Here is a 19,543-nt window from a genome sequence, read left to right on the forward strand (position 1 = left end):
CCTGCCCCCAGGTGGGCCCAGCCACTCTGCGTGCCTGCCTCTTGAGTCCCCCAGTTCCCTCAGCCCCGCAGCGGCCCAGGGCCGCCCAAGGCTCAGGTAACCAGTGCCACCGAGGCTTACACTGCTGGCAGTGGCAGCAGCAGAGGTGTGATAAGGCACCACCTTCCCCTGATCACCGGGTTGCCTCCTGCCCCTGAGGGCTCCCAGACTGTGAGAGGGGACAGGCCAGGCTGAGGGACTCCCTCTTCCAGTGTGTGAATTTTCATGCATCGGGCTTCTAGTTACAAATAAAAGGAGCCCTGGTCAGTTGCTCAGTGGTTTCAGTGCTAGCCCCAGGACAGAAGGGTTGCAGGTTTGATTGCTGGTCAAGGGCATGTACTTCGGTTGCAGGTTTGCATCCCAGCCCCCCAGTTGGGATGCGTGTAGGAGGCAACCAGTCAATCTCTCCCCGCCACCCCCCACCCCCCCGCCTCTTCCCTTTCACGCTTTCTCAAAAATCAATGGAAAAAATATCCTTGGGTGAGGATTAAAAATAAAAGGCATAAATTAACATTAGTAATAAAAAGATGCTGTAGAGATTAACTATATTTTATGAAACCTTTTATGCCAAAAACTTATAAAGAGACGAGATGTATGAATCCTCTGAAACCTGTAACTTAACAGAACTGATTTTAAAAACTGTGAACAGTTCTTGCCCTGGCTGGTTTGGCTCAGTGGATAGAGCGTCGGCCTGTGGACTGAGGGGTCCCAGGTTCAATTCTAGTCAAGGGCATGTACCTTGGTCGCGGGCACATCCCCAGTGGGGGGTGTGCATGAGGCAGCTGGTCGATGTTTCTAACTTTCTATCCCTCTCCCTTCCTCTCTGTAAAGAAATAAATGGCATATATTAAAAAACAAAACAAAACTGTGAACAGTTCTCAAGTATTTTTCAAAAAATCAAATCAGCCGAAGCCGGTTTGGCTCAGTGGATGGAGCGTCGGCTTGCGGACTGAGGGGTCCCAGGTTCGATTCCGGTCAGGGGCATGTACCTTGGTTGCGGGCACATCCCCAGTGGGGAGTGTGCAGGGGGCAGCTGGTCGATGTTTCTCTCTCATCGATGTTTCTAGCTCTCTATCTCTCTCCTTTCCTCTCTGTAAAAACTCAATAAAATGTATTTTTTTTTTAAAAAAAATCAAATCGGCACACCACACCCACATGGAGGGCAAGTTGCGTGTCTGCATGCCCACTGGCCAAACTGCAGCGAGCCTGACCCCACTTCTGGGCTAAAGCGTCGGCTCGACTCGGGTCCAGGGTTGGACTGTGGCTCGAGTCCCGGGGGCTCAGGAGTGGCCTGGCGCCTGCTGGCATCGGAGTGTGCAGCCAGATAAGCAACTTCCTCGCACACAGAGGTGCAAATCACACACCTTGGGCAAAAGGAGAATTGGTCCCAAAGAGCAAAGGAATGCACAAGAAGCTACCTGGTTCAAATTCCTGGTTTTATTTCCATCTGTAACACCAGCAGAGGTCCGAAACAGACTGACATTATGGGTAAAGTTTAAAACGTAACAAAGAAAGATTTGAATTATGTACACTGAGAAGGAGGGGTTTTCATATCGACCTTTTCCTATTTTGTAGTTTCTGACAGTAGAAACTTAACAACCCCACAATTTAATGTAGAAGCACAGCTTTCATGATCAATCATTTGTCCTAAAATGTAAAGCAGGGCTTGGGCCGCGTGGTCATCCCGGCTCCTGGAGGCTGTAATGTCAGGTCACAGGAGACGCTCCCATGCAGCCCGGAAGAAACGCGATGGCAACCACGTCCGGTCGGAGGGCAGACACGGCACAGCCCCCGTGGGAACCATGTCCTGCCTCCTCACCTCCAAGTAGAACATTATTCCTTTCATTCAAACTGACTAATTGGAAGTGAGCCAAACAGCTACAAAGGCAGAATGAAGAATAAAACTTTCACAGAAGAGGGACACTCCTTCAGCCCCGTTAAAGTGAACTGTGCCAAGTCCCTGCTCCTTCCAGGGAACTGAAGGCCAGTTATTGCTGCAAAGCTAGGGCCTCTCCCCCGGCTGATGCTCCACATGCAGAGGCTGCTGTCTGCTTGAGGCCTGTGGGGAGGGTGGGGAGGGTGGGGCAGGCTGGCACTCCCGTCACCCCTCAGCCCTGTGCGTTAGGAGCAGTGCTGCCACCTGGAAACCAGAGGCTCCTACGCCTGCAGAGTGGGCAGGGGGTGTTATCTGCCCCTTGGTGAGGAGAGGCCACCAAACTTTGCCAACCAGAACTGCAGAGGGCCACAGTCCAGATGGCCAGAGGACCAGCTTCTGAAATGGTGGGTTGGTGGGTGGTGAGAAGGCCAAGGCAGGACCCAGCTCGTCAGGTGGGCCACGCTCTGAGACACGGGGTGGCTTCGGCTTGGGCAACAGCTGGACACGGGCTGATAAGGCCACAAATACTGCACCGCCTTCCGGTGTCCATACGTGAGGAGACCGTGGGCAGCGGGGACTGAGGACCAGCGGGCATATGGTGACGAGGACGGATTTTATCAGAAAGGAGCGGACACCGAGTACAGGCCTGCCCTGTGTACCGTGCCTGGCCCGCGCCAGGAGGGGAATTCTGGGGCCTGGTCAGTTCCTGAGAACGGGGTGACAGAACAGGGCGGGGCCTAAGGGACACTCACGGTGCTGCGTCTCCTGGGCTGCGAGGAGGCGGCGGTGGACGGGCTTTATTGCACGTTTCATCCTCAGAGGCCTGGGCATGGCCCTGCAGAAATCCCTGCCTGTCACTGCTAAGGTCGGGAAGGAGCCCAGTGGTTGGTCCTCCGGGGCTGTCGGCTCGGTCACTGTGCGGGCAGAGGCCAGGTGAGGTAGCATGCCCGCAGGAGCTGGGTGGACTGGCTCACGCCCTGACCAGGGCTGGCTCCCCGACAACACTGTGGGGGAAGCTGCGCACACCTCCTGCGCGGGGGAGCTTCTTGGCAAACGTGCAGTCCCGGAGAGGCTGGAACCTGCTTCTCAACTCGAAGGCGCTCAGCTCCTCGCCTGCCCTGGAACCAGGCTGCCAGGGGAGCAGGCTGCACCCGGCCAGCAGGGCTGTGGCTCTGGCTGAGGCATCAAGCTGGAGGTAACGAGAGGACCTCAGAGGGCTGGAAATAAGGAGCAGTCTACATATCAAGCCTTGGTTTAAAAGTCTTTTGAGCTCAGGAAATTGGAGGCAGAGGACCCACGAAGGCCGCATGAGCCCACGGGGATGTCACTGTCCGTCCTTCTCCGAGGCAGCTCGCAGTGCATCAGATGTAAATGGGGTGATAGCGTTTGTGGCTCATCTTCTTCCTGCAGGTCGGGCAAGTGTTCGCGTTCTTGAGGGAATCTCGGAGGCACTGGCTGCAGAAGACGTGGCCACACTCTGTAGAGACAATGACACGCCCATTCTGCACAATCTAGAAAACAAAAAGGAACACCTTCACGTGTGTCTGTCCCAGAGCAGCAGCTCCCAGGAAGTCCCACTGCCACCACCTGGGCAGTGATGGGCAAGGGAAGAGCAGGCACAGGGGGCCAGGGCAATGGGCTGCAGAACTTTGGACACCTGGCAGCCAGGCTCCCGGCAGCAGCCCAAGGGGGACCCGGGCACCAGAACCCACAGGCCTGGAAAGGTCAGGGTTGCTGTGTGGGCACAGGTGGGGCCGTGCGCAGGCTCAGGGGCCACAGTGAACACAGGGCCTTCTGCCTGGGCCAGGACAGGGAAAACACAGACTGCCTCAGCTGCACAGGCGGCGCAAGAACACAGGGGCCAGAGTGGAAGGCTGTAGGCCCACACATTGGCACATTCTCCCTGCACTCACATGTATGACGAGCCATGTGCCAGTCCAGGCAGGACTGAAGGAAGACTTCAAATCCCACCTAATGGGAGGGTCCTCGCTCATCTCTCACTGAAGCATGGAAGCTGAGCAGGAGGTCACGGCTGGTGCTTACCTCTGAGTATCCGTCCATGCAGATCGGACAGCTGACCGTGCCGGAGGGCCTAGAACACAGTGCCTCACGTCAGTACCGAGCAAACGCCGACACTGGACTCTTGGCGCCAGGGGACATCCTGTGTGCAGCCTTTCCCTCCAAGAGCCTCCTCTGACCCTGCCTTAGTGAGGGCCCGGGACTCACAGGAGGGCTGGCCACCCCAAGGGGTTAATGGGGCCACAAGAAAAGGGGAGAGGAGAAGGTGCAGACAACCTGAGTCACCGTGTCCACCCCACCCCCCCTCTGCCCTTTCTCCCCCTGCCTGGGGTAGGGCCTGCACCTAGCACCCCGGCCTGCTGGTGCCCGGCAAACCCTGGTTATGGTGGGACAGCTGGGCCCTGGTCTCAATAGTGTTATCTCCAGGCAGCCGCCAGGCAGATGTTCAACAGCTCTGCTGGGCCACCGGCTCAGAGCACTGGCTGAAGGCCCAGTGTTTCCAACAATCCTCCCCCCAGCACACTGGGAAACGGAGGGGGTGAGGATCCCACTCCAGGGCCCAGAGGCTTCCTGGTGTGAGAGCCTGGCCCCAAGATGGCAGCAGCAGTGAGCGGGTGGGCATGCAGGTACCTGAGCCCCGGCGATGTCTCTTCCCTGGAGTTTCTGGGAGTGTGCGTGGTCACATACACGTCCCTGTCCCTGCTCAGCTCCTCGTCATCGCTGCTCACCACACAGCTGTCAGCGTGGTCCTGGCGCTGCCTCCTAGTGTTCCTCCTGGGCCGCCTCCTTTCTAAGACAGGGGCCCCGCACTCAGGATGGGGCCTCCCGCCCACCACCCACCACCCACCACTCACCTTCTGGCAGGGAAAGCAGTCTCAGACCCCAGAGACTCTGCTGCCACACCCAGGAGGTCCTGCCCAGCCCGAGGAGGCCACCCCCCGTCTTGCCAGGAGAAGCCCATCCCTGCTATGATGGCAAGTGCCGAGTTGTGGGCCTGGCCCAGGCGAACAGCCAATCCGAATGCAGCATCCTTGCGGGTGCCCTCCCACTGGCTGTGTCAGCTGTCCATCCAACCCAACGAAAAAAGGAAATCACTCACCATCAACGATCTTTTAAAAAGGAGAGAAAAGAGAAAGACACAATCAGTTTGACATAAAACATTGTGTTGTCTGAATGCACAAATGATCACTTCGAAACATTTATTTGAAATGCAAAATCCCCAGGGGACCAGCACCCTGCCCTGGGGTCTGCCCCCCTGCAGCTGCCGCAGGAAATCTGGGGGAGCTGCTGGCCATGTGACCCAGGAAGTGACTTTACCCTGAGCGGTGTTGTGAGGACTAAGGGAGACAAGGCTACGGCCGCTGGGCACCAGGGACATGGAGCCCAGGACTAGCTCCACACGCTCGCCAACGACAACTCTGACTCCACGTGGCCACTGCCAAGGACGGGGACATTACGGATAAGGGTGTGCGGTGCCTAACACACTGTGAAAAGAATGAACTCCCAGACAAAAGCAAGCAGGCGAGGGGACTGATGCACGTGCACACACCAAGGACCCACTGGACCCAGGGAACGTCCAGACCGTTCTGCACCGACGGTTTCCAGCCAGCTCACAACCCTCAGGGCCAGCCACGAGTCTGCGGGACAGCAGCAGACCCACTCCCCCAGCGCCATGGGCTGGGCGACTTCCTTCGGGACAGCCCTGTGGCCTCTCCTCCCGGACCCTGGCTGGCAGCTCCCACGCAGGGTTCCAGGCTGAGATGCTGGAGTTATTTCTGGAGACCTGCTCCTCCAGCCGTTTCACGTGAAGCGCCCGCTCCCACAAATAAACCCTTCTCTACTTTGAGACAACAGGAGTGGACTCGGGGTTCTAGCCTGACCCCTGACCGGCACAGCCATCCATCCCAGGAAGCAGCAGCATGAAGCCCACAAGTGGGGCTATGGAAACCCTCCCCCCCCCAGGAGGCTTCAGAGTGACGACCAAACTGGGAGATAGCCCTCACTACGGGGCCACATTTCCTGGGACACAGGGTGGCTGACAGAGGTACTGTCCCCATGAGTCTAGAAGAGGCCACAGGAGGACCACCATCGGGGTGAGTGCACGGGGAGGGACAGGACGCCCCGGCTCCCGGCAGTGTGCGGGGAACTGGTCCCCACAGACCTGGCACACAGCAGGGCCTCCACACTTAGCGACCAGAGAGCCTCCCTCTCCGGGTGACAGACTGCCCCCGTTTTCAACAGGAAAACAGCTCAGAGAGGGGGCAGAAAAGGATGGTACCCCAGCCTGGCCTCGCGGCGCCACGCCCTCCCTGCGCCCCTGCTACCTCCTACCTTCTTCCACCCAGCGGCTGCACCACATCCTTCCGGAACCCCGGAGGGGGGACTGCCCGCTCTGGGTGCCCTCCTCCGGGAGCACATGCTTGCAGGGCAGGGGACAGGCCAGGGAAGGGCACGGGCTTCAGACATGTGAGCTGGAGGAGCAAAGCGACGGGACAGAGACAGCAAAGCTCTGGAGCCTCTCCTCTGGCCGAGAGGCCTTTACAGAACAAACACCACTTGCCCTGGCCGGGTAGCTCAGTTGGTTAGAGTGTCAAGGTTGAGGGTTCGATCCCCAGTCAGGGTACATAGAAGAATCAGTCAATGAATTGATAAATAACTGGAACAAATAGATGTTTCTCTCTCTAAAATCAATCAATAAAAAACCAAACAGCCCTCACTGGTTTGGCTCAGTGGTTAGGGCATCGGCTTGCGAACTGAAGGGTCCCAGGTTTGATCCCCAGTAGGGGCTGTACAGGAGACAGCAGATTAATGATTCTCTCTCATCGATGTTTCTCTCTCTCCCTTCCTCTCTAAAATTAATAATAAAAAAACCCCACACAAAACACACACAAAAAAATCCACACAAAGTAGCTGTCATAATTTAAAAAACAACAAAAAAGACAAATACCAAACTTAAACAACAGCCATTCAGTCTCCCGGCCTCAACAGCAGGCAGAACTAGGGGAGCTGGTCCAGACCAGCAGCCTGGCTCTCTCCATGCCACAGACTAGCCACAGGCCAGAGCGTTCAGGACGGAGACACCTGGTGCCTTCCCCCAGGGCGCACTGACCCAGGCGTCCCAAGCTTCTGAAGCAGAGGTGAGCCTCCGAACACCTGTGAGGGCCAACACCGTCACAGGCTCCTGGTGAGTGGAAGACAAGCCCTTCTCTTAGGAGACCAATGCCCAGCACCCCAGGGGCCTCCCAGGGCTGAAGCAATATCCTGGGTGACCAACAGGGCAGGGCAGCATGGCAGGACCACTGGGGTCCTCCGAACCAGCTGACCCCGGAAATACTAAGGATGCTGCTCCCCAACCCAGAGCTCAGTTACCTGCTTTAGACGACCTGGTCCCACTGGAGAACACGGCCACACCCAACCATCACCCAAGGCCACCAAGGGTGCTCTTTCCACCCAGCAGTTGCACCCTCCCGCCCCCCGCAGTGACAGACACGGTGCGATGACAGATGCTGTTCCTGTGGCAGCGCCAGGAGAACTGCAGAGCAGCCAGGCAACGTGCCTGTGTGCGACGGTGTCCCTGATGCCTGGCTGCTTCTTTCTTCATCAGGACTCAGGTTCACTCGCTCTCACTGTGTCCCTCGCAGCCCTCTACTCCTAGACAGATGGACAGGGCTCTGTCCCTGCCCGCAGGAGCCATGGGGAAGCAGATCCTCTCAATAGTCTCATAAACGAAAAGCCAGGTGGGGTACAGACAGCGCGACTCATCTGCGCCCAGGAAAAGACCACATGAAGATTCCGGGAAACCAAGCGGGCCTTCAATGAACCAGTCTCTTTCCAGCCTGGACCACGGCGGCCAGAGCAGACCTGGCCCAGTGCATGCTGGGGGAGCCAGGAGGAAAGCAGAGGAGGGAAGCACATGGGAGGGGTGTCAATAAGCAAAGGCTAGTGTTCACCCATCTTCCCACTGAAAACAAACAAGATAGGACACATCTTAAAATAAAGAGCTATCAAGAAAAAGGTATGAGGTCCAAAGTAAAGGGAATATGATAATCTAGATGAGGAAACAACAACAAAAACAGCCCAGCAATCTCCCGAGACCCTGCAGCGTCCTTGGGAAAGCCTCCCAGCGAAGCCAGGCCCCACAGGAGCCGTGGCCAGTCAGTGCAGTGCCCATGCGGGCGGCGGCAGAGTCTCAGCCAATGGCCAAGGGCCGACAGGCAGGACGTCTCTGCGGACCAGTCATGTAAAGAATGAGTAATAAAAACAAAAGAGAGGGAATCCCCAGAGTTTGGAAGTTAAAAAATACAAATTTGAAAAATACACTAAACTGAATGTAAGATACCAATAACAAAAGCTGTAGGATACAGCTAAAGAAAATATCATCTTAAATGCATTTACTGGAAAAGAAACCATCAAAATTATTAGCTTAGAAAAACAGCATAATAAACTCAAAAAAAAAAAATCAATGAATAAAAACAAACTTACAAGAGAAAGGGTCCATAAAGCTAAAAGTTGGTTCTCTGAAAGATCTAATTAAGCTCTGCTGATACTAATCTAAAAAGACAGAGAACACAGCTAGTATCAGAAATGAAAAAGAGATATCTCTACAGATCCCACAGAAATAAAGACATTATGAACAAAACATATGCAAATAAAAGTGAAAATTTTAGGTAAAATTGACAAATTCCTAAAAAATAATTACCCAAACTCATAACTTAGGGTTAGGTATTATCACTGTAGAGTTCTATCAAACATTCAGCAAAGAAATAATTCCCCTGGGCAAAGTCTCCTGGAGAACAGACAAAAAGGGGGGGGGGGGGGCTAACTCACTTTATAGAGTTACCAATATTGTGACACCGGAACTCTATAAGCAATGTGTATAAAAGAAAAATTACAAGCCAATCTTAAAAACAGTTGCAAAAATAACAGTATAAAACATTAGCAAACTGAATCTAGCAATATTCAAAATGATAATTTCATGACCACAATGTTGAATCGGTTTAAGACTAGAAACCAATGTTAATTCTCCACTTCAATGTATGAAAGGGAGAAAAAATATCATTAGACGGAGTTGTTAAAATTAAAATGCAGCACTGAATCCCCAGATGAAACCTGCAGCCACACAGGAAACCGATGAATATCTCCGATCTGATAATGGGTATAAACAAACAAATACCCAACAAGAGGTCTTATTAATGGTGAGACTTTGAAAGGATGCTTTCAGATTTGGAATGAGAAAAGAATGTCACCATTTTCACTTAGATAAAAAATAAAACAGAACTTTAAAACACCATTTTTTGCCGAGGCCAGTGTGGCTCAGTTGATTGTAGCATCGTTTTGTATACGGAAAGGTTGCTGGTTGGATTCCCAGTCAGGAAATGTAGGGAAGGCAATCAATTGATGTTCTCTCTCCCTCCTTCTCCCCCCTCAAATCAGTAAGCATAACATTGGATGAGGATTAAAAACAAACAGAAAAACTCCACACCATTTTCTTTTCTTTTTTAAAAATATGTTTACTGATTTCAGAGAGGGAGAAAGAAACATCAATGATGAGAGGGAATCACTGATCGGCTCCCTCCCACACGCCCCCTACTGAGGATTGAGCCCGCAATCCGGGTATGTGCCCTTGACTGGAATCGAACCCGGGACCCTTCAGTCTGCAGGCCGACGCTCTATCCACTGAGCCAAACCAGCTAGGGCGGTGTGTCAGCATTCTGAAAAACCCTAACTTAACTCTGGTGCCGTGTAACATAGTAATTTTTTGATATTTGCAACCATAGTAAAACAAAGATGTATATTTTTGATATTTATTTTATATATTTAAATGCCATTTAACAAAGAAAAATCAACCAAAAAAATGAGTTCACGTGTCACCTCTGACACGCGTGTCATAGGTTCACCATCACTGGTGTAGATGGTAGGCTCCCTGTAACCAAAGGTGCTAAAGAGGTGTCCTGGAGAGACAAGCCGCCCAGGACGCTGACCAGACCCCCATGCGTCTCACCATCCCAGGTCTCTTCCCTCAAGGGCCACAGAGTCCAGACCTGATGCCACAGGAAGGGGACACCAGCAGCCTCCCAGGCTAACCCGTCCCTGGAGTCAAACACAACCAAGGCACCAGGTGGCAATTCCAGGTACCCAAATCCTCCAAGCCAGCTTCTCTGGGAACCAAGAAAGCATTCCTGCTCACCAGCCGGGAGGAATACACTGGTATTTGTGGGCACCACCCCAGGTGCCAGGCACTCAAGGCCAGCATCTCTTAGTCCTCACAACACCCTACTGCTCCAGACGACACGTCCCACTCTACGAACAAAGTGAACGAGGCGCAGTCACTCACTGGGGTCACATAGCTGGTACAGTGCAGAGTCAGGGACTAAGGAGAGAGGGCCCCTCGGAGTTTGCCCGAGGGCTTTTGTGCCACTGAGGGAAGGTCAGGGGCACACGGGTTTTCCCTCCACACGCAACCAAGCCACAAGCAACTTCCCTGAAACATCTATGTTGGGACATCACTGAGTTTCTTCCGCATAAACCTAACCGGTGGCCAAGGCCTGCGGACCTCGTGCTGCCAGGGCCCGACAACAGCGCAAGGCTTACCACTACAGAGTCGTTGTGTGTCAGGTCGACGACCACGGGCTCCAAAGACTCACAGGTGAGGTCCACTATTTCATCTCCAGCTTCAAAACAAAGCATTTTAACAAACATTAGGAGGGAAGGAAAAAGCATACACTCTCGCTTCGTTAATGACAACAGAGCTTGGGCTTTTAGCAACCCTCGAAGTACAGCAGGCAAAGAGCGTGAGGACCAGCCCTCTGCAGGGCTGACAGCCAAGGAACGCCCTTCTAGCACTTGGCTGAGTGGCAGCAGAGGCCTTCTACCAGCACCCCACCGGGGATGGGATGTCTGTGCTCACGCACCTCGTCCCGTGGCCTCACACTGCCACCTGGCCTGACCTCTGTGCCCTCACCTGCTCCCTCACAGGGGAGAGGCAGTGACTTCCAGGTAGGGACCAGGCATGGGCGGCTCAGGGCCTTTCTCTTTGGGATGCATGAGTCTGAAACCTCTGCTCTCCGCAGCAGGGAAGCAGGTGGCTGCCACCTGCCCAGACCTCAAGTCATACTTAGCTCAGCACTTCAGTGGCTATTATTTTTAATCCTCACCTGAAGATAATTTTTCAATTGCTTTTTAGAGAATGGAAGGGGATGGGGGGAGAGAGAGAGAGGGAGGGGGGGGAGAGAGAGAGAGAGGGAGGGAGGGAGTGAGTGAGAGAGAGAGAGGGGGAGGGAGGGAGAGAGTGAGAGAGAGGAACATTAATGTGGGAGAGACACATCAATCAGTTGCACCCTGCACTCGCCCCAACCAGGGCTAGGAATGGAATCTGCAACCCAGGTATGTGCCCTCAACCAGGAAATGAAGCTGCTCCCCTTCAGTGCTGGAGCTGACACTCTAACCACTGAGCTAACCGGCCAGGACCATCAATAATGTTTTAATGGGCCCTGGAACCCCAACAGCCAAATGGGTCAGGTCTGGCCTGCAGCTTGCCTTTGAGCCCCGGGGCCTACTGAAGTGTTCACATGAACATGGGACAACATGGGAAAGAGCGGGTGCCCAGCGTCTCCTGGCATGTATGTCCGTCCGCATGAAGGGCAGAGCACAATCCAGTCCTATACGCTGAAAGACATACCCGTTTTCCTCTGTTACTAACTTTACAAAGTGTGAGGGCAGAATTTTTAAAAACAGCATTTAAATTTGGGGGCAGTGACTTGTAACATATTTAGCATGTTCAAAATGTTTTATTTTCTTGTGTTAAAAGTTTCAGAGGAATAAAAATCACACTGTATCAGAGATGTCCAATGTAATTTATACAAAATGACCTTGTTCTTTGTGAAATCGTCCACGTACTAACACACCATAATTCACAGAGCCATTCATTCTCTTGCCGGTGGGCCCCACCCCATTTTGGACTCTTACAAATAAGGCGACCCTCCCATGGCAGCTAGTGCTCAGCCCTGAACAGGGGCGCGACCACCTGCTCCCAGCCGCCCGGGAGACCCAAGGAGCAGCCCCTGCACCAGCCTCCCCTAACGGAGGGCAGGTGCAGATTCCAGGAAGCCAGATTTGGGGCAGTGGGCGGGGTGGACCAGGGCCTCAGGCTCCAGGCTCTTTGAGATTCACGGTTCTGAGTGACCTACTGCTCTGGAGGGCCCACAAAATGTATCTCAGACCAACTGCTTCTCTTTAGAGTCAGTTTTCAGGCATCTATGATAATAAAAGCGTAATACGCTCGTTAGACCAGACATCCTTCCGGATGAAGCTGGGGCTGTGAGGGCCGAGGCAGAGGCGGCTGCCATGGCGGGCTCTAGTCACAGTTACAACAACAGCCTTAGTGTTGCAGAGTGCAGGGTCATGGTTTGCCACCTGCACTTCCCTGGGCAGGCAGCCTGACCACACGTCTGCCTTCTTGGACAATTTTGTCTTAATGAAAAGGAGAAGGGAAGTCGAGTTCTTCACAAGGCCACGCACACTGGAGACAGGTTTTTAAATAGTGAAGTTGGGCCCTAACCGGTTTGGCTCAGTGGATTGAGCATCGGCCTGGGCCTGTGGACTGAAGGATCCCAGGTTCGATTCCGGTAAAAGGACTGGGGGTGTGCAGGAGGCAGCTGATCGATGTTTCTCTCTATCCCTCTCCCTTCCTCTCTGTAAAAAAAAAAAAAAATCAAATAAATAAATAAATAGTGAAGGTGGGCCACTCCCTGAAGGTTGACTGGCAGCCCAGCCAAGCTAAGTGGCCGTTGGAGACCCGTGGAGGTCCTAGGGCACCCAAGGGCAACTCCACTCCCTTCAGCAGCAAGTTGTAAGGCAGGTGAGTCTGAGACTGTGTGGTCCTAGAGCGACACTGCGCTAAGCCCACCTGTACAGCTTGGTCACCTGATTGACCCATTTCAGCCACATGACAACCTTGTGGAGCAGGTGTGCCATTCCCATTTCAGAGGAGGAAAGGGAGGCCCCATGGCTGGTAGGTGGCAGTGCTGGCACCGACTGGCTGCGGCGGAGCTGGCCACTCACACCCACGCGTGCTGCACCATGCCAACGCCCCGTGGGTAGTGTCCCGGGAGCTTACCGCTTTCTACGAGCTCTATGGGTTCTGTTTCCAAGGCCATCACCGGGGTGGGGGCTGCCTCCCGAGCTCGCTTCTGGGCTTGTCTGGAATTTGCTGCCCCTCCTCGACGCTTCCTCTGGGGGAGGGACAGGGAGAGACAGTCACATGAGCTCCTGACTGACGGGATTTCAGCAAGACAAACAAGACAAATCAAAAAAGTCAACAAAAAGGAAGGAAGAGTAGAAGGCAGGGAGGGAGCCGACCTGAGGTTGGGGTCCTTTCAAAACACGAGATTCTCGACACTGAACGTTTAGATAGAAATCACTCAGAACAGAGAATGAATACAAATTCTTTAAGTAGAGCTCACTCCATCAAACCATCATCTGTCAAAATCACATGACAGCCCTGGCTGGTTTGGCTCAGTGGATAGAGCGCCAGCCTGTGGACTGAAGGGTCCCGGGTTCGATCTCCAGTAGGGAACGTGCAGGAGACAGCCGATCCATCATCCTCTCTCATCACTGGTGTTTCTATGTCTCTCTCCCTCTCCCCCTCCCTTTCTCTCTGAAATCAATAAAAATACATTTAAAAAATAAAATTAAAAACATAAAATAAAAAGCACATGACACACAACTCAACCGAACCCTCTGGTCCAGGTGGGATTGGGCCGGGTTTTCTTCTTCATTCACTTCAGAGAGGGAGGGGGAGAGAAACATCAACTGGCTGCCTCCCAAACAGGCCCTGCCGGGGACTGAACCTGCAACCTGGGTACCGTGCCCTGACCAGGAATCAAATCCATCACTGCTTAGTATACAGCAAGCATGCTAAATTCAAAGGCTAACAAGGGCCAAATAAGCAAGGTTTGAGTTTATGTGGGCCACAAAAAAAAAGCTTTACTTTTCATAGAAACGTAGGTTTATTTTGATAGACATGCTGAATTCAAAGGGCTGAAATAAATGCGTCATTGTTAACATAAATAGACTATTTTAATAAAAATTGTTTTTTCTTGAACATTATATTACCAGACACGGAATAACTGCACAAATTAATAAGCGTCACGCAAATAAACCTATTTTTCTTTTACTCCGAAAGTGAAGTATTTCCTGTGGCACACACCAAACAAGTCCGTCCAAGACTAATGACGTGGCAATCGCTGCTAAAATATTCGCTGCTAGTATTAGTGGAGAGAAATGGTGCGCCTGCGTGTAAGGCAGGTAAGGGAAATGAATGCAACACTATTATAGTAATCAGTCATTAGCGAACATTGTAATTCGTTATTAATAACTAGAGACCCGTTGCACGAAAATTTGTGCAAGAGTAGGCCTTGCACCCAGGACCCCTGGCAGCTTCCCCTAGGTTGGGCCCTTGCTTTGTCAGGAAGGATGCCCGGAATGACGTCAGGTCTATCCAGTCTAATAAGCATATTATCCTTTTATTAGTGCGTATACGAATGTGTGTGTGTGTGTGTGTATATATATATATATGTTTGTGTGTGCGTGTGTGTGTGTGTGTGTGTATACATATATATTTCAGAGTGAAAGGGAGAAGGGGGAGAGAGAAACAACGATAGAGAATCATGGATCGGCAGCCTCCTGCACGCCCCCGCACTGGGGATCGAGCCTGCAACCCGGGCATGTGCCCTGACCAGAATTGAACTTGAGACCCTGCAGTCTGCAGGCTGACGCTCTATCCACTGAGCCAAACCGGCCAGGGCACAGCAGTCACTTTTAGAACATTGTATTGCTTCTAGAAGAAACCCCGTGCCATCTTCCCCATCTAGCTGCCTGCCCCACCCAACCATCTGCACACTGCTGTTTCAGACATTTCATGGGAACGGGACCATACACAATGGGCGTTTTGTGGCCGGCTGCCTCACTTGGGTGTATACCTCGGAGTGGTGGCTTGCAGGGTCCTATGTGACTGATATTAGTCATTTGAAGAGCGGCCGCACCATTTCCATTCCGACAGCAGTGTGTGAGGGCTCGGATTTGTCCACATCCTCGCCAACACTTGGTATCATCTAACTTTTGGTTCTAGCCTACAAGGTGACCTCGGGGTCCTGCTGAAGCATTGCGCGCGCGCTCTCTCTCTCTCTCTCTCTCTCTCTCTCTCTCTCTCTCTCTCTCTCTCGAGCAGTGGTTCTCAACCTTCCCAATGCCACGACCCTTTCATACAGTTCATGTTGTGGTGACCCCCAACCATAAAATTATTTTTGTTGCTACTTCATAACTAATTTTGCTACTGTTATGAATCGTAATGTAAATATCTGATATGCAGGATGTATTTTCATTGTTACAAATTGAACATCATTAAAGCATAGTGATTAATCACAAAAACAATATGTAATTATATACGTGTTTTCCGATGGTCTTAGGTGACCCCTGTGAAAGGGTCGTTCGACCCCCAAAGGGGTCGCGACCCACAGGTTGAGAACTGCTGCTCTAGAGCAACAATCTATGCTTTTCAATTCAGTTTTAAAAATGGACATTGCGCCAAAACTGGTTTGGCTCAGTGGATAGAGCGTCGGCCTGCGGACTGAAAGGTCCCAGGTTCGATTCCAGTCAAGGGCATGTACCTGGGTTGCGGGCACATCCCCAGTAGGAGATGTGCAGAAGGCAGCTGATCGATGTTTCTCTCTCATTGATGTTTCTAACTCTCTATCCCTCTCCCTTCCTCTCTGTAAAAAATCAATAAATTAAAAAAAAAAAAAAAAAGGACGTTGTTTAAAATGTCTGCAGAAACATCCCTATTGGTAAGTTCTCGCTACTCAGGATCCACTGTGACACAGCTTGCAGGGGCTAAGTCTGTCCCAGGCCAACCTCACCTCCCCACCCCCCTGCCTGTTCCTGTCTGGTACTGGGGAGGCCCTGAGGAGGGTGTTGGGGGAACCAGCCAACCCTCTGCGGGGTTAGCCACAGGCTGCATTGGGCTTTGGGAGCCAAGGGAGGAAGAGCGAGGTTCAAGAGCAGCTTTGGGGCTGTGCCTGTCACGGTGACTGCGCTGCTCCCTGCAGGCCAAGGTGAGCGGTGCATGAGAGCCACCTTCTCTGAATGAAGCCCTCGAGGCTGAGGAGCTCCACTGCGCCCACCGTCCTGGCTTCTACGCCTCAGAAGGCAAAGATCCGATCAGCAAAAATGAAAACTTTAAAGAGGTGACATGGGCTCCACCTCAGAGTGACTCAGACACGGTTCACGGTCCCACGTGGGAATGCAGACAGCAGTGGGTGTGGGCAGCATGGCCCTCTGGCAGGGCCTGAGTGCAGGGAGGAGCCTGACCTTCGTTGGGAGAGAAAGTCCACTGGGCTGCAGGCTCCCTCTTCAAACACTGATCGCTGGTCACGGTCTGGCCCCCAACTCCCATCCATGGGGCAAAGGGCGCCAGGTGAGGCCTCTTACTGGCCATCCCCACGGACCCGTTGGCTCTCCTGAGTCTGTGGGGGCAGGCTGTGGGGCTCCTCGCTGGGCAGCACAGCCACAGCTACAGCCAAGAGGCCAGGCTCTGGGCTCGGAGCTGGGGTCCCCAGTGCCACAGCCCCAATCTGCAGCTCCCCTGGACCACAGCCCCCCTGATCCACAGGCCCCTGATCTGCAGCTCTCTGATCCGCAGCCCCCTGTTCAGTGACTCTGGGCTCATTGTGAACGTGTCATTATTCCAGGCCTGAAGGTGTGCTGGCTGCTAGGGGGCTGGCGGTGCTGGGAGCCTGCAACTGCTCAGATTCCTGCTGTGCGTCCGGGCTAATTTGCATATTTCTCTATTTTATATATATATATATATATATATACACACACACACACACACACACACACACACTAGAGGCCCGGTGCACAAAAATTTGTGCACTCGTGGGGACAGGGGGTCCCTCAGCCCGGCCTGTGCCCTATCGCAGTCTGGGGCCCCTCAAGGGATGACCACCTGCTGGCTTAGGCCCGCTCCCAGGGGGATTGGGCCTAAGATGGCAATCAGACATCCCTCTGGCAGCCTGGCAGCCCTCGGGGGATGTCCACTTGCCAGCGGGGAGCAGACCTAAGCTGCAGTTGGACATCCTTAGTGCTGCTGAGGAGGCAGGAGAGGCTCCCACCACCACCGCTTGGTTGGCAGTTAATCTGCATATCTCGCTGATTAGCCAATGGGAAGGGTAGCGAAGTTACGGTTAATTACCATGTTTCTCTATTATTAGGTAGGATATATATATATATATATATATATACACACACATATATATATATGAACATATATATATATGATTACGTATAAGTGGTTATTGTAAAAATTCAGTTATAAAATTATTAAAACATTTCTTATATACCGTCATATTGGCTAGGCTGCAAAAATATTTGCTGTGGGCCGCATGCAGCCTGCGGGCCTGGAGTTTGACATGCTTGGTCTACAGGAGGATGCTCACGCTTCACACCTCATACGACTGGGTCACCACCCAGGGCCAGGAAGCCCTTCTTTAACCAAGTGACAGGCCCACCTTGTTTGCATTTCTATTGGCCTCATTGAGCCCTTTTTGTTTTTAGCCCCAAGACCTTCCGTTTCCCCAGGTTCTATCCACTGTGGAAAGCAGGTCTTCCTTTCAGAAATCTGGCCTCTAACCATCAGGTGTGGTTTTGCCCTCCACTCTCAACTCAAAGAAAGGGAGTTTTCTAAGCCTGTCCCCAGGGTTGCCTGAGAGCCACGACTCCAGACTCTGCCTGGCCTTCCTTCCACGCCCCTGGCACTTCCAACTGGCCAGCCTGAAAGGCAAGTGGACCAGCACCCTCTGCAGCCTTCCTCAAATGCGACAGAGCCTTCCGCACAAGCCTGTCGCCTTGCCATCCCCGTATGGTCCGCCCTGTGCACACCTCACAGCTGCACCTGTTATGCTTCCCAGTGACTGATTTGGCGGCTCCTTCCCTACTGAGCCTGACCTCCCTCACCAGCAGCAGCCTGGCAGAGCTGCCACAAGACTTGGTGACATGACGAAAGGCCATTACCACCCCAGCTGCTCCATGCTGCCCTGGCATTGTCTCGGGCCTGGGGAAGGACTGTTCACTGCTGGGGAGACCCGCACAGGGCCCCAGAGCACCCCAGCCCAGCCTCAGTAGGCAAGAGAGAAGCCTGATTCTGCGTCTAGACAACTCCTCTGTCACATGGCCACTTGAGGAGCTGGGTTTAGCGACTTCCTATGGATGGAGGGGCAGGGACCATCCCGGGGCCAGAGGAAGTGGCAGCAGCTCAGGTCTCCAGTGAGGAGTGGCCTGTGCAAGGGCCACCCAGCTGGTGAGGCTGCTGCCCACTCATGGCTTCCCCAGCAGCCTCCAGGTGACCGAGGACTCCTGCACCTTTACCCCATTCTCCTGCAGGTGGCCTTGCATCTGCCTGTCTCGGAAAAGGACCAGATCTTTCTGAGTAGACACGCGGCACAGACCCTCATGCCCACTGCAGCCCATGTGGTTTCTGATCACCACTAAGTGAGTGAAGAGGCAGCCACAGCCCTGGCCTAAGTCCAGGTGCTGGACCTGACCACCCCATCGTGGGCACTGTAGCAATGTGTCCCCAATACCGCCCCCCTCCCCCCCAGACCTCCACAGCAATCCCCTTTCCTGGCTGCCCCCCTCAGCCCCTCCATGCCTTTAACCTGGCCTTGTCCCCAGCCTGGACTACCCGTCCCTCCCTGCCTTCACCTGACCGATTCTTACAGCTTTCAGAGACCTACTCAAATGTCCCCTCCATCACAGGGACATGCCTCCTGTGCCCAGCTTGACTGTCCAGGACCCTCCTGCAAGTACACTCCCCCGGGGCAGGGAGGACGTGCTGTTCGGTCAGGGCCCAGAAGAGAAACTGTAGAACGTATGCTAGGACTTTGCACCCTCGCCCTTCTCTGCCCTCCTGCCCCTCATCACAGCTCCCTCCTTCCTGCGGGCAGAACCCAAAGGGTCCACAGTTCTCAGGTAAACATGACCGCCTAGCTCTCTCCCATCCGGACGATACTTAACTGCACACACGCTCCTACACGCTACACTGCTGCCTGTCCAGACCCCCGAGCAGAGAGCGGGCTCAGAGGGGAGGTACCAGCTCAGGACTGTGCTTCCTTGCGTGGTCAGGAGGATGGGGGGGAGGAGGGGAGCAGTGAATGGAAACGGAAACGTTTCTATTATCGTTCACCCAGGAGCCACTGGAGCAACCTCACCCTGCCCCACCCCCACCCCCACCCCCAGCACCTCTGACCCTGCAAGGAAAGCAAGGCTGTTTCACATCTGGTCCACCTGATGGGAGTTCAGTATCTCACTGAACAGCTGTCTTGAGTTAGATCACTGGATCAACCCTGTTGGTAGGGAGTGAAGGTGGGGAGGACGACCTTCGGGCAGCCTTCCCTGGAGTCAAGGGGCTCCTGGTGATGCCAAGGCAGAGCTGCTGCTGCACCCGAGAACAGCTCACAGCACAGTTATGACGACGCACCCACTTTGGTCGCCGAGTAACAGAGCTCTAAGGATTCTTACTACCATGCTCACATTGGACCCAGAACGACATAGGGA

General features: G+C 53.3%; 1 protein-coding gene across 1 annotated transcript in view; it reads right to left on the reverse strand.

Moving 5' to 3' along the window:
- Positions 1-1,455: 1,455 nt before the first annotated feature.
- Positions 1,456-19,543, reverse strand: part of RNF4 (ring finger protein 4) — a 30,409-nt gene continuing 12,321 nt past the window's right edge. Inside the window, exons 3-7 of the mRNA XM_081092499.1 lie at positions 13,050-13,164; positions 10,526-10,605; positions 4,565-4,743; positions 3,959-4,007; positions 1,456-3,426 (exon numbers count right to left, since the gene is read on the reverse strand). Of these exons, the coding sequence (XP_080948625.1) occupies positions 3,277-3,426; positions 3,959-4,007; positions 4,565-4,743; positions 10,526-10,605; positions 13,050-13,164 (573 nt within the window). The 3' untranslated portion in view covers positions 1,456-3,276. The remainder of the gene's footprint in view (positions 3,427-3,958; positions 4,008-4,564; positions 4,744-10,525; positions 10,606-13,049; positions 13,165-19,543) is intronic.

The sequence above is a fragment of the Myotis nattereri genome, assembly GCF_964212035.1.
Source record: "Myotis nattereri genome assembly, chromosome: 1".
Lineage (NCBI taxonomy): Eukaryota > Metazoa > Chordata > Mammalia > Chiroptera > Vespertilionidae > Myotis > Myotis nattereri.